Raw genomic sequence first — 14,631 nt, 5'->3', positions numbered from 1 at the left:
ATCTATAAGCAGTGGTCTCAAAGTGTTATCCAAGTATTTCTGGGTGTCCTTAAGAGCATTTCAGGGTGTCTGCAAGACTGAACTACTTTCATTGTAATATTAAAACTTTTTATCTTTCTCATTCTCATATCTCATGAATGTACAGTCAAATTTTTTAAAGGTTACAGGATGCACAATAATATTGTAAAATAAAAAGTGTCAGTGTTTGGAATTTCTGCATAAGTCAGTAGTGAGAAGTAAAGAGAAATAACTAGAAGTGTGTATTTTAAAAAATGTCCAATTTTCTACCCAATATTCTTATGGAAAAGAGAAAACACACATAAAAGTGTATATTATTATCTTAGCTGGCCCTTTCCTTTAGGCATACTATTGAAGGTACAAGGAAGGAAAACTCAGGATATACTTAAGGCAGTATCAAAAGCAGCAGCAAGATCAAATCTCTGATACATTTTTTAAGTGGTGAAACTAAGGGTTTTCTCAACTTCTCAGATATTCCCTCCAGTGTGCGTGCGTGCGTGTGCTTGCGTGCGTGTGCATGTGTGTGCGCGTCTGCGTGCGTGCATGTGCATGTGTGTGCGTGTGTGTGCGTGCGCGCGCGTGTGTGCATGCGTGTGCGTGTGTGCGTGTGTGTGTGTGCTCAGTTGTGTCCGACTCTTTGCAACCCCATGGACTGTAGCCTTCCAGGCTCCTCTGTTCATGGGATCTTTCTGGCAAGAATACTGGAGTGGGTTGCCATTTCCTTCTCTAGGAGTTCTTCCTGACGCAGGGATCAAACTTGCATCTCCTGCATTGGCAGGCATATTCTTTACTACTGAGCCACTGGGGAAGCCTCAGTTTAAGAATCTTTAAATATAGAATTAGTGGATATAATTTCTACGTCTCTTCTGCTCTGTCAACCACAAAGATGTTTTAAAAATGAGAACAGCAGACACCCAACATCCATTCAGTGTCATTGAATCTAATGTCTCCCAAGATTTCTTAGTGCAATTACAACCTCTACCTAAAAGCAATAATTTTCAGAGAAGCAGTCGAAAGGTTTACTGCACTGAGGCACTGAATGCTAATTCCTGAAATGTGTTAAGTGTGACTAAAGTGACGTGACTGGTAAAAAAAGATGAACAAGAATGTGTTTATCCAAAAAGAATGCCTTGGCACACTATTTTAAACGGTGAACTTGTTTTTCTGAAATAACCGTAATCATAGCATGCTAAATCTAATAAATATGGCAGATGTCTAAGCTGAATAATACTGTTTTTGGTTAGGAAAAAAATAGACTTTACAACAAAGTACTATTTTTCTTATTTATTAAGTATTAGCTTACTGAGACTACAGATTTTATCTTAGTCAAGTCTGCTTCCCAAAGTACTATATGCTTAAAGAATTTTGAGTGATAGTACAATTTATAATCCAGTGATAAAGATAATTTCCAAGGAGAAAATTCTCAAACATTTTGGGCAATAGCAGTGTTCTTGCAGTAAGCACACACTCCTAAAAAGAGAGCTTAGTATGACAACACTCATTTACTTGCTTCAGTGTATTTGTTTAAAAAACAAAATAGCAGTCCTATTACTTTATAATCATACTTCATATTTGACATCAATTATAAAATTATTTTACTGAACAAGGCTTATTATGGGAAATTAAATCAAAGATGTCTAAATGATTCCAGAAATGTAGATGCAAATTATAGCTTCTCAGAGGGAAGTCAGGACCACCACAGATACTTTGAGGAGTTCCAAGAAAATACAAGGATGAACACTGAAGAACTCTAAGTAACTATTCATTGGTAGTGAATGAGCCCATTTGGATGCTGTGATTTTGAAGAATCATCTGGGCATGAATCATCAATGCAGAGATCCTGCTGCATTTTTATTTCACAAGTACTAGGGAGGAACTTTGGCACAGCAACACTTTTACTTTTACTAAAAAAGCAAAAAAGTTTTACAAAACTTTTACTAAGTTTGAAGAAGTGATCTTGAGGACCCTTTGGTTCTGAAAAAGTAACAGTCAGTAGAAAAATAAAGCTCTGAAAGTTGACAAGCTATATTCTGCAGAGAGCAGATGATTTAGATTTTAATGGATCTTTCAAGTTTCTACAAGAGAAATTGTTTCCTGGAGTATCCTGGTGCAAGAGTTCAGAACCAACCACCTCAAAATATGTCACTTTGGGATGTGAATATTTTTGAGTCAAAGGCAATCAAGACCCTCCCAGTTCAAGAAAACCTTCTGCCTCTCACCTGAGCAAGTGAGTGGAAGTCACTCAGTTGTGTCCGACTCTGCGACCCCATGGACTATAGAGTCCATGGAATTCTCCAGGCCAGAATACTGGAGTGGATAACCCTTCCCTTTTCCATTGGATCTTCCCAACCCAGGGATCGAACCCAGGTCTCCCACATTGCAGGTGGATTCTTTATCAGTTGAGCCACCAGAGAAGCCCCTTAGCTACCCTGAAGAATTTATATCAGAGGTAGAGTCCTTTCTTTGAATGAGATTTGTTAGCAGAGATACATTTTATCTGCATGGCCCATATGTATGGTAGAGCAAACATCTAGTTGCCCAGCATCTACTCTTCTTAACCTTGTGAATTAGTGTTCTTCCCTTTGAAGGCCCAGGCTCTCCTTAGCTCAAGGAGGCATATATACCTCATTTTACCTTTCTGTCTTTGACCCTCTCATATATGTGGGATTCCCATGCATATGAAATTAAATTTGTTATTCTCCTGTTAATCTGTCTTTTGTTGATTTGATTATTAGACCAGCTAAAAGAAGCTTTGAAGGGTAGAGAAAAATTCTTTCTCCCTAACACTGGAAATCAAGACTAGTATTGAGAATAAGCGTGCTCACATTTAAAAATGGGATATGGAATACAGTTTAGAACCTAAATGAATTACCAGCAAATAGAACATCTCACACAAAGGCTTTTATTCACAAATAGCTTTTATTAGAAACGGAAAAATGTTTTGGATAAGGTGATTTTTGTAACAGGGATAATGCCAGCAAGAATGATACTTTTCATGGAGTATGTTAAAAGCTCATATAGTATCAGAAGACTATGAGGGGTATCTGTAGAAGGCACAGTTGTTGTTGTTGTTTAGTCGCTAAGTCATATCTGACTCTTTTGCCACCCCACAGTCTTTAGCCCAGCAGGGCTAAATCTCTGTCCGTGAGATGTCCCAGGCAAGAACTTGGAGTGGGTTGCCATTTCCTTCTCCAGGGGGCCTTCCTGGTCCAGGGAGCAAACCCACATCTCTTGCATTGGCAGGTGGATTCTTTACCATTAAGCTATCAGGGAAGCCCAGAATCCATAGTAGTGAGTAAAATAAAAACCATTTCCCTCTGGATAGCAAATATATTATTGTCTGCTGCATATGTTGTCCCCTGTAATAATAATTTAGTCACAGAATGCTTTGCTGCAGCATGTTGGCTAATTAATTTTTCTGGTCAAAGAAGGACCACTAAAAGACACTATCAAGATACTTGCACCCCCAAAATGTGTAATTTTTTCACATTTTCGGAGCTGTGTAGGAGAACTCACTGTTCTAAACTTAATCAACTAGCTGCAAGATATAAAATTTTCTTACATTTTTCTTGCTCTTAATCTAATGAAGTAAGAACAGCAACATTTTTATGCAGAACACAGTTTCTAAAAACACAGATTCATGAACAAAGGTAATCTACTACAGAGCATAACTGAACACAGGAAATACAAACAAGGGTGAAAGTTATTAGGAGAGTTCTAACTTCTAAATCAACACATCTAGGGACATATCTGGGGCACTCAGCTTCTTATGTGGTTCTATCACTAGTTTTACTTGTAGATGAAATTCAATCTTGCATATTGAACTCTTTTAGAGTGACATATAGTTGCCATATGACAACCTTAGAGATTAATAGCTATTGAGATTCATGATGCCTGAAAAGAATGAGAATCTTTTGTTTGTTTAATCTGGGATAAACTTCTAGAATTAAGAAGAAAACAGCAGAAGTTGACTGTCTTTTTAAAAAATCTTTTATTCTCATGGCTAATGAAGATTTTGGTACATTAATTGCCTAATTGCATTCCATGTAGTTTGCTATCACTTTTTATTTTCATATATAAAGGCAACCATGATGAAAAGATGAGTAAATAAGATTTAGATGCATGAAAATCTTGCTGCCTTTTGGGGGAAAATCATTAAACCAACATATGAAATTTCAGAATTAATATCATTACTCACTTAATGGACAGTGATCATCTATTTTCCCAGAATAAGCAACAATATTTTATTTTTAAAGGATAAATCTCATTTGGGGGAAGATACAGTTGACAAAGGGATTCCCCTGTGGTTCAGTGGTAAAGAATTTGCCTGCAATGCAGGAGATGCAACAGACGTGGGTTCCATCCCTGGGTCAGGAAGATCCCCTGGAGCAGGGCGTGGCAACCCACTTCAGTATTCTTCCCTGGAGGATCCCAGGGACAGAGGAGCCTGGCTGACTACAGTCCATGGGTTTGCAAAGAGTCTAACACTACTGAAATGACTAAGCACCCAAGCATGCACACATAATTGACAAAGCATTTTGGGATGTGACTTCTATTTATTTGTTAGTCAACATAAGGCAAGTTGTTACATATAAAAGAATAAAAAAAGAAAACAAGTTACTCACTCTTGTTGTGTAAGCAGCTTCTGGGTCATCTTCTAGAACCCGTGAAAGTCCAAAATCAGAAACCTTACACACCAAATTACTGTTGATCAAGATGTTGCGAGCAGCAAGGTCTCGGTGAACATAGCCCATGTCTGAGAGATACTTCATGCCAGATGCTATGCCTCGAAGCATCCCTACCAGCTGGATAACTGTAAACTGGGCATCATGTTTCTGAGAAATAGTTCAAATGTACAGTTGAGTTGTGTTGCTATTTCCTTAGACATATCTTGATTACATTTTCATATACTGAATTGTAGAGTCTATATATTGGTTTTAAGTACACAAGCCTAACAAGATATTCAAGAGTAAAGCAAAATAGGATAGTAGCTACAATACTTTGTAGCAAGAAGTTGCCTAATATTCTTCAACTTCAGGTTCAAAACCAGAACTTTGCTGGTCTTTTGAGGAGACAAACTCCTTCTCAGAAACTTTAAGGTCAAGAATAACAAAATAAAAAGGATCCTCTGGCTGTTTCTCATGTTTATTGGCTTGACTGAATGTTTATTCTTCCTTTTTGTTTTCATGTGCTTTATTAATTACTTCAAATAAGGTAACTTGAGTCTTTCATTATAAAAAATAGTTCAACATTAGTCAAAAATATTTACTGGGTATATGTTTTTTTACCCAACCTTGAGTTTTAGGTCATAAAATTGAAAATAATAGGAGATAAATTCAGAGTACTAGATTTAGAAAAGTTTCCAATCTGTCTGGATTAAAATAGAAATATACAGTTTATACAATAGATAGATGATATCTAGATAGATATATGCATATATACATAGGTATATAAAAATTTAATGTCTAGTAATATTTTAAAAAGCAATAATTTAAAAGGAATATTTATTAAACTTTAAAAGAATACTATTAAATATTTTAATTACCTGAATTGTAAAATGTTTGTTTTTGAAATATGTCTATGAAAATAATTGCTACTAAAATCTTTATTTGTCTCACAAATATTAAAATAAAGAATATAATTTCTCATTCATACAAAAATTAGAATTTTCTCCATGATTATGAATTATAGTGTATGTTTTATCTACCTATCTATCTATCTATCCTTATCTACATAGTGCTAAAAGCAGCCTGAGAATAGGGTCTATGTCTTGATTTTTCATTTTTTTCATCCTTGTAGTGACTGATGATTGACAGAGTCTTGTATTCCACATAACTTCTGAATTTCTTTGAATATAATATGTATTGAAATTATTAAAACAATTTTTATGAATATAAACAGTTGAAATTTATATGTAAATATATCTTATACATGTATATATGTATGTAAACAAGTTATGATAAGTAATGATATCTTTGGATTGAGACTACTTAGGCATTATATCACATGCTTAGGTTCTGAGAGGACAGTACTGTAAGAGAGAGGTCTTTGGTCTTATAGTAGATGGAGGTTGCTTTAAATAAAGAAATGAATGTTTCTGTGTATACCAATTTTATTTATGTCTCACTTTAGAATCTTCAAATTTTTGTTTTAACTAATGTGAATCTTGTCTGAATAAAAAAACTGAAGAAAATTACACAAACTTATTTTAAAAATATAAACCATCAACATTTGGATGCTACAAGATAAAGATGTAATTTTACAATCTTCCTTTTACTATTTAGTCCCAACCACGTCAATTTTCTTAAAACTTTGATTATCTAATGGGCATCATAATAGAGATTGTCACTATCGTTTTCAGCAATTTATTCCATATATATATATATATATATATATATACTTATATATATATATGTTTGTAGATAGATAAAGATAAGGTGGAGATATGTAAATGTACATAAAATATCTACTTACACGTAAGAAACTGTCCAAGGAACCATTCTCCATGTATTCTGTGACAATCATAACGGGTTTACCTAGATTCAGATAAATAATAAATGCATAATCATCAGTAGAGTTCAACAAATATCATGCAGTGAACACACACAATACATTTTGATATACCTGATGAATTAAAAAACTTAAATTTTTCTCTGTCCTCCAAAATTTGCAAAGTTGCACTTAAAAAGAAAACTAGTTTTCAGTAGAAAATGAAGCAAAAAAATGGAGAAAGATTTGTTTTCAGAAAAAGGGCCTATAACCTATATGATATGTAAATTAGCTTATCTGACATGATTTTCCTTAAATCAAATGATGCGCTTTCTTTATTCTAATTGCATCTTATTTTAGCTGATATACAAAATCAAGTATTTCTGTCTTTAAGACCAACTAGAGCCAAAAATTCCACAACCATTTACACTTTACACAGATATGTACAGAGCTATATACTAGGTGTTTGCTCTTGGGCTGATTATTCAGAAGCAAGTAAATCAAAGTCCCTACATTCATGGATCCTACATGTAAATTGGCAAAACATTTAAGACTAATAATTATAACCATTTTAATTCATATTCATTTAACACATTAAAAGTTATAAAATCCATACTACCTTTAAAAGAAAAATAAAATTAAAATTGCTGTTGGTAGTACCTTATTATAACCATTTGAGAAATATGGGTCTTAAACACCATTAAACATTTTAACAAGCATTTAAATATCATTATACCTACTTCATTTGTATAAAGTGCTAGTTTAACTATTTTATATATACTAACACTAATTATCGCCATTCTCACTTTTTACATGAAAAAAACCTGAAATATACAGAAGGTAATTAATTTAATGTCTCATAGATAATAAGTTATAAAGCCAGAAGTTGCAACTTGAATATGTTATGCTGTTACTGTTGGAAATGTACACTGAGGGAAAAATTTAATATATGAAAAATCACTGGACAAATGCACAGAAGTGCTAAGTATGCTGATACTTAGATCTGCAAATAGAATAAATCTTCAACTATAGGTAATAATTGAGGCAGTTGTTGGGTGTCAGTTTTACAGAACATTCCAAATTGAAAGAATAACTGAAGACTATAGCACTTAAAAAAAATTATTACAGTAAAATGTAACTCCAGTTTCAAAGCCTACCCATATTACTACAGCATAATTCACTTTGTTTATCGTTGCTTTCTTTATATACTGCTTTAAATATAAGTCTGTTATGTTATGAAAAGAAAAAAAACTCACTTATTTTCCAAGTCCAGAAGACCTGAGTTAAGTTTTGACTAAGCATGAGAGACCTTGAGCACATAATACGTTTTTAACATTCATGTACACATAATTGTAGGGCACGCATAATTTTTTTCCTGTGTTTCATCTACATCATCGTTTGTTTGCCATATTGATGCCAGAAAATAGCTGTCTTTCCTTGTTTTTCCTTTCATCAGTGAAACTCTTAATTCATACTGGTTGTGAAGTATGGCTTAGTACCAGGAAGATTATACTTACTATATTTAGTATGTGAATATATCCCAAGCTATATATCTTATTTATTTAGAGGTGAGGAATTATTTAAATTCTGTAAAATTTGTTAGATTTTCATATATGTACAAATCAACTGACACAGTGATTTGTTGTCAATTAAGGCTGATATGCAGATGACACCACCCTTATGGCAGAGAGTGAAGAGGAACTAAAAAGCCTCTTGATGAAAGTGAAAGAGGAGAGTGAAAAAGTTGACTTAAAGCTCATCATTCAGAAAACTAAGATGATGGCATCTGGTCCCATCACCCCATGGGAAATAGATGGGGAGACAGTAGAAACAGTGTCAGACTTCATTTTTTTGGCTCCAAAATCACTGCAGATGCTGACTGCAGCCATGAAATTAAAATATGCTTACTCCTTGGAATGAAAGTTATGACCAACCTAGATAGCATATTAAAAGGCAGAGACATTACTTTGCCCACAAATGTCGGCCTGGTCAAGGCTATGGTTTTTCCAGTGGTCATGTATGGATGTGAGAGTTGGACTATAAAGAGAGCTGAGCGCCGAAGAATTGATGCTTTTGAACTGTGGTGTTGGAGAAGACTCTTGAGAGTTCCTTGGACTGAAAGGAGATCCAACCAGTCCATCCTAAAGGAGATCAGTCCTGGGTGTTCATTTGGAAGGACTGACGCTGAAGCTGAAACTCCAGTACTTCGACCACCTCAAGTGAAGAGTTGACTCATTGGAAAAGATCCTGATGCTGGGAGGGATTGGGGGCAGGAGGAGAAGGGGACGACAGAGGATGAGATGGCTGGATGGCATCACCGACTCGATGGACATGAGTTTGAGTAAACTCTGGGAGTTGGTGATGGACAGGGAGGCCTGGCGTGCTGTGATTCATGGGGTCGCAAAGAGTTGGACATGACTGAGTGACTGAACTGAACTGAACTGAAGGCTGATTTAGTCATATATTTTGAGTAACATATCAGACACATTATACATCTCTCAGTGTACCACTGATGTGAAGTTTTTTAAGCTAAATATTAATAAAATTTTCCACACTTTCAAAAACAAGAAACAACTTGATAATGCCTGAAAAGTTATTTTAGTCAAAATCGTGAGCCTCCAGTCTTGCTTCTTCAAAATTTTAACTAAACTTTGATTTAACAATATTCAGGAAGAAAAAGAAAATTCAACATTTTCTTGGAAACTTCTCTCTCTTCTGAACTGGTAAATCAAATATCTAAGGACTGATTGCAGAGAACTAACCTGAAGTGAAATAAATGAACAATCAAATAAATGAATGAAACCCTGCACATGCACGTTTTCCCTACTTCACGGTAAGTTTCTATGTTTCTTCCTTAACAAATTCTTAGAAGAATAGCATGCTCATGAAACTCAATGCAGCTCTTGAACATGGTCACTGCTTCTTACAGTAAACTCTCAATTACAGTGGCCAGTTACTATATTTGTATATTCTCCAGACCTTTGCTTATCACTCTTTTCCTTCTGGCTCCCAGCCCTATGACCATTTCATTTCTTGTTAGCATGCTTGGTAAAATGTTTGGCAAGGGAAATAAAAGTAGCTCAAAAATCAAACCAGTCAATTAAGTCAAAGCCCCATGACCATTCAGAAATCAGATCAGGCTGCATTTAGCTCTGTAATTTAGGTATTTGTAAACACATCAGTTAAGTTGAGTAAGTCTGAAAATGTGCTTTGTATTAAGTTCAAAGATTCAGCAAACACAAATATACGACAAAAAGTAAACAGAATCACAAATATTCTACCTTGGAAAGCAATGTCTTCACTTACTTTTCTTGTGATTTTGATTATGATAAACAGTAAAAGGAAAAGAAACTGCAATAGTGGTAAGAACTAGTTCTAACATGTGTTAAACGTAGCTGGAAATTATTTATAAAATACCAGCTCATCCGCACTTTATTTAATGTATTTCTATCAAAGTTTGCACATTCTTTCGTGTGTATTTTGATTTAGAAATGGCACTACCAGTTTCTTCAAAAGCTGCTGTCATTAACTTCCTCAGAGATCCTTAATAACATCTGAATATACATTAAAAAATCAATGAAATTATTGTTGTTTGGCTGAAATGAAACTCCATCAAGAATCAGCAAAATGAAATGCAGTGGAATTTTGCTTTTGTTCTTCAGTTGACATGAGTATAGATAAAATCATGATCTTTCATAATTGAAGGGTTAAGGGAAGCACATCAGTCGCTTACAATTAGTTCATTTCCCCAGTGGCTCAGAGATATTACTAATCATTTTGTTTGCTGACAAAAGAAATATAATTCAAAATGTCTAAGAATTTCAAGTTCAGCACTATCTATTTCACCACCTTCTTAATCAAATATTCTACAAAAAGGAAGCAGAATAATGTTATAAATATATAGCCAGACATAGACTTTTTATTATAATTATCAAATAAATGTGGTTTTAGACTAAAATAGTTTCAATCAAAAATGAAAAGCATGTATAAATGATTTACATATTACAAATTATTGAAATTTAATTCATTTAATAGGAAATGCAATTAACTGCTATTAACAGTAATTGTGTCTTACACACTCTGTCTTGCTTTCAAGACTTATACACTCTCCAACATATACATGTGATTTACAAAATCAAAGTCTGTGACCTTAGCAGTCAGTATTCAGTATTCAAGTAATCAGAATCAGAGCGGAAGAAAAAGAGCATAAACAGGAGAAAGAAAATTGAAGAAAATTGACAAAATATGCCTCAGCATTCTTGGAAAGGATGATTTGAACCACCTTTGATTAGAAAGAAAATGTTTTGGTTATAGATTTCCATATACTATAACTAACCAACTGATAGAAATATTGTAATGAACTGAATTGGAATATTTTTCTACAGGTTTACCATTAAATCATATAAACACCCATGACAATCTTTTCCAAATTCCATTTAATCAAGATATTATTTATGTTAAGAATGATCCCTATTACATCCAATGGTCTATGAGTTAACCATTGCGGGGACCAACTCTATTTTATCCATAGTCCTAAATAACAGTTCCAGTTAGAACTGACCATATCAGATCTATTATTTCAACTAAGGATAGTCTCTCTCTTCAAAATCAGGCTAAAAAGTACTTTCTCCAACTCTTCCTTAACCAGTTCTACTCTTCACACATCAAAAACTTTACATTCAGCTGATTAAAATTTTTAATGTATGTATGCTAAATTTGAAGTGAAATTTAATACTTTTAAGAACAGGACCAACATTTCTACTCTCCCTTATTCCATTCAGAGCTGATTCGTATAAGTGGAATAATGATTAATGAAAATAATAATTGGAATATTCTCAGTTAGATTTTATAAGTACAGCTTAGTTTTTTTTTCCCTTTTCAAACTTTCTACATTTTACTTATTTTCTTGTCTAATTTCAAAAGTTGAGATTAAGACATTAGGTCTAATGATAAACTGAAATGGTGATAGCAGACTTATTTCTACTTTGAAAGAAATGCTTTCATAGTTTTATGGAGTTTGTAGGCTTGTTTTCTTTTGTTTTGGAGGGGTTTATATACATTTATCAGGCAAGAGTATTTCTATGCATAATATGTTAAGAAAAAATTTTAAATTAAAATGTTTATTTTTGCATTTATTGAGACTGGCTTTTTCTATTAATGTTGCATTCTTGAAATAAACTAACCTTGGGCATGATAAGGTATCTTTATTTAATACATTGCTAGTTATGATTTCATAATTATCCCAGTGTTATTGAACTTTTGTTCATGTGTTACACTAACCTCTTATTTTCTTTACTGATAATATTCCTATATGGTTTGATATCAAGATATCACTAGCTTTATTGTGCGGGTTTTTTTTTCCCTTTCTGCAAGAATTTGTGTAAGACTAGAATTACTTAGTTGTGAAACAAATGTACAGTTATATTTCTTCTTCCTTTAGGAGAGATATTGCAGATTTAAACTAGAACTCTGTAAGAGGCAATATGAGCACATTCAATTCATGCTCTAACAAATTTTGTAAACTAAATATAATCTTTCAAAAACATCAAAGCCTATCCTATCTAAATGATTGGGGGAAACACACAGCAACATATTATTTTATAATTGTGGCCAATTCAACAGAGAGACATGAGTGGATAATGCTGAGGAAATAAGGAAAACTTTTAAACATGTAAAAATGAGATTCTCTGTGTTACTTATTTTTCTTCTAATATATTGATTAGAGATTTTCTAGCTTGGTTGATATGGCCACTTAGAGATGTTTTCAACTCATATATCAATTATAGTCACAAATGCAAAACTTGCTTCATCAGTTTCTAAAATTTATTGTAACAAATTGCTTTTACAAATTATTAATAAAATATATATAAAATATACATAGTCTATTAAAACTATGACATGAAGAGCAGTGTCCTTGAGACAAGTCCCAGCACTGTTTTAGAGAGAGACAAACAAGAAATAGAGATAATATGGCATAGTCACTAAAGAATGACAACTAATCCAGTAATATTTTATTACCATATGTATAGAAAATGCAAGCAAATGATTGAGCTTTTGGTGTCCAGTGGACACCCACACCAATATAGAAGTCTTTTCAATATGAGAAATCCTCTTAATCTTCTGCCCATGACTTTCCTCAATAGTATAAGGTTACAGCTAAGTTGCATTATTACTTTTTAAATTTTAGAAAATAATCCATCCCCAAATATCAACATAAAATACATCTCATCCAACATGTTGCTGCTGCTGCTGCTAAGTCACTTCAGTTGTGTCCGACTCTGTGCAACCCCATAGATGGCAGCCCACCAGGCTCCCCCGTCCCTGGGATTCTCCAGGCAAGAACACTGGAGTGGGCTGCCATTTCCTTCTCCAATTCATCCAACATAATTCCTTCTATTTCACTATGTGAAAAGTGGACCAATGGAAAGTCTTCTTGGATGCAGTCTGAACATCTTTTGAATAATGGTGTGATGGCAGAAATATCAAACATTTGCTAAAAACAAGTTCCATCTTTTTGAATGTCGACTGAAATTGATAACACATGTTAGTACGAAGTTCTGAGCAGGACTGTGCCCCCAGCTTTCTGCTACTTTAAAGATCAGAGACTCTCTCACCTTCTCTTGTTTAAGATCATCAGGCTCAAAACCACACCATTAAAATTGTTTATGGCTCAATTCAAATAAAGGAAAATAAAATGATTGAATAAAGGGCTTTCTCTAACTTGAAAATGATACATTAGAATAGATTCAGTGTTTCAAAGCACATAACTAATAGTCATAATAAAAATTATCTTTGAGCAAAGAACGGAATTGCTCTCAATGATTTTCTTCTACATTCCCAGATGAACTAGTAAAATCTTTTCAAACTCAACCAGAAGTGATCATTTAGATTTGCATAGTTGTATTCCACTTAACAATATATTCCTATGGAATCTTATTTGATCTTAAAAGGACCTGGAAATAGTAAAGCAGGACTGCTAATTCTGTGTTACAAGTGAACAGAGGGAGTCTGTTGGAGTGGTTTGATTTGTCAGATGTCTCACAGACCAGGAGAGCTGAATCAGAGCTTGATCTCTGACTCCCTGGTTCTTAATCCAGATACCAATATGCTTTCTTTTTTTCTTGAATTACAATTTGTTCACTAAATTATAAACTCTTGTGTTTCTAGTTGTACATGTGTTTCTGAGCTTTGCAAGTAGGTTGTTTTAGCAATTATATATTCTTGGGAAACAAAGAAAATGATAGGAGTGGATTAAATAATTTCTTTTGGTGCCGTAACTACCTTGTTATTTCTATTTCCCCTCAGTTGTAATAGGGCACCAGACTTAGAGATTTTAAATATGCCACTAAAGGAGTTCAAAATCTAATTCTAGGTTTGCCACTCTATTATGTTTGCACTATATGAGATGATTGGGATTTATATAGTTAAATTTGGCAGTCTCTTGCATGCATACTTGACCAAGGATGTATATCAAATTTAGAACTTTCACTCTAAGAATAAGGCAGTTGTAATTCATATTAGAATATTACAGACTCCTACTTCAATAAAATGTTTAATCTAAAATACCTGCAATTGGTCAATTTTTAAATGCATTTTTTCTTGCATTTCAATCTTGGGTTTTTTTAATGGGTTTCTTTGCCAGATGACTATAATTCATATTTGATTATTCCATTTTTTATATAAGAAAATCTTCCACAATAATCATGGTTTAATTTTGTTTATCATCAGTAAATGAACTTGTAGAAAACAGCTAGCAAAACAAAACAGTATAATAATAACTCCTTACACTGGAAACAAAAAAACTGAGAATTTTGCAAAGTGAGAATGAAAAGAAAAATGTCTATATAAGTATGTAGTTTAATATCAGTGAGTTTCTTCTCACAATGGTCTCAAAGTCTGAAGGACAACCACTTTGTGAGAATGATACAGGGGATTTAAAAGGTTAATCAACTATTAAAACCCCAGTTTTAGGAAAGTTATGACCAACCTAGATAGCATATTAAATGGCAGAGACATTACTTTGCCAAAAAGGTCCGTCTGGTCAAGGCTGTGGTTTTTCCAGTGGTCACGTATGGATGTGAGAGTTGGACTGTGAAGAAAGCTGAGCGCCAAAAAATTGATGCT

The 14,631-nt window shown here is 33.8% G+C and overlaps 1 protein-coding gene across 4 annotated transcripts in view; it reads right to left on the bottom strand.

Moving 5' to 3' along the window:
- The window catches only part of EPHA3 (EPH receptor A3), a 389,454-nt gene that overhangs the window by 37,010 nt on the left and 337,813 nt on the right, over positions 1-14,631 (bottom strand). For 3 of the 4 annotated variants that reach the window (XM_043892612.1, XM_043892611.1, XM_043892613.1), the window contains 2 exons: positions 6,493-6,554; positions 4,644-4,853 (listed from right to left, as the gene is read on the bottom strand). In XM_043892612.1, coding sequence (XP_043748547.1) covers positions 4,644-4,853; positions 6,493-6,554 — 272 coding nt within the window. Of the gene's footprint in view, positions 1-4,643; positions 4,854-6,368; positions 6,405-6,435; positions 6,555-14,631 lie in introns of those variants that run through there. The other variant, XM_043892614.1, reaches the window with a different exon arrangement.

This window comes from Cervus elaphus, chromosome 31 (genome assembly GCF_910594005.1).
Source record: "Cervus elaphus chromosome 31, mCerEla1.1, whole genome shotgun sequence".
NCBI lineage: Eukaryota > Metazoa > Chordata > Mammalia > Artiodactyla > Cervidae > Cervus > Cervus elaphus.
The sequence above is the reverse complement of the archived record's forward strand: the minus strand, read 5'-3'. Positions and strand labels throughout refer to the sequence as shown.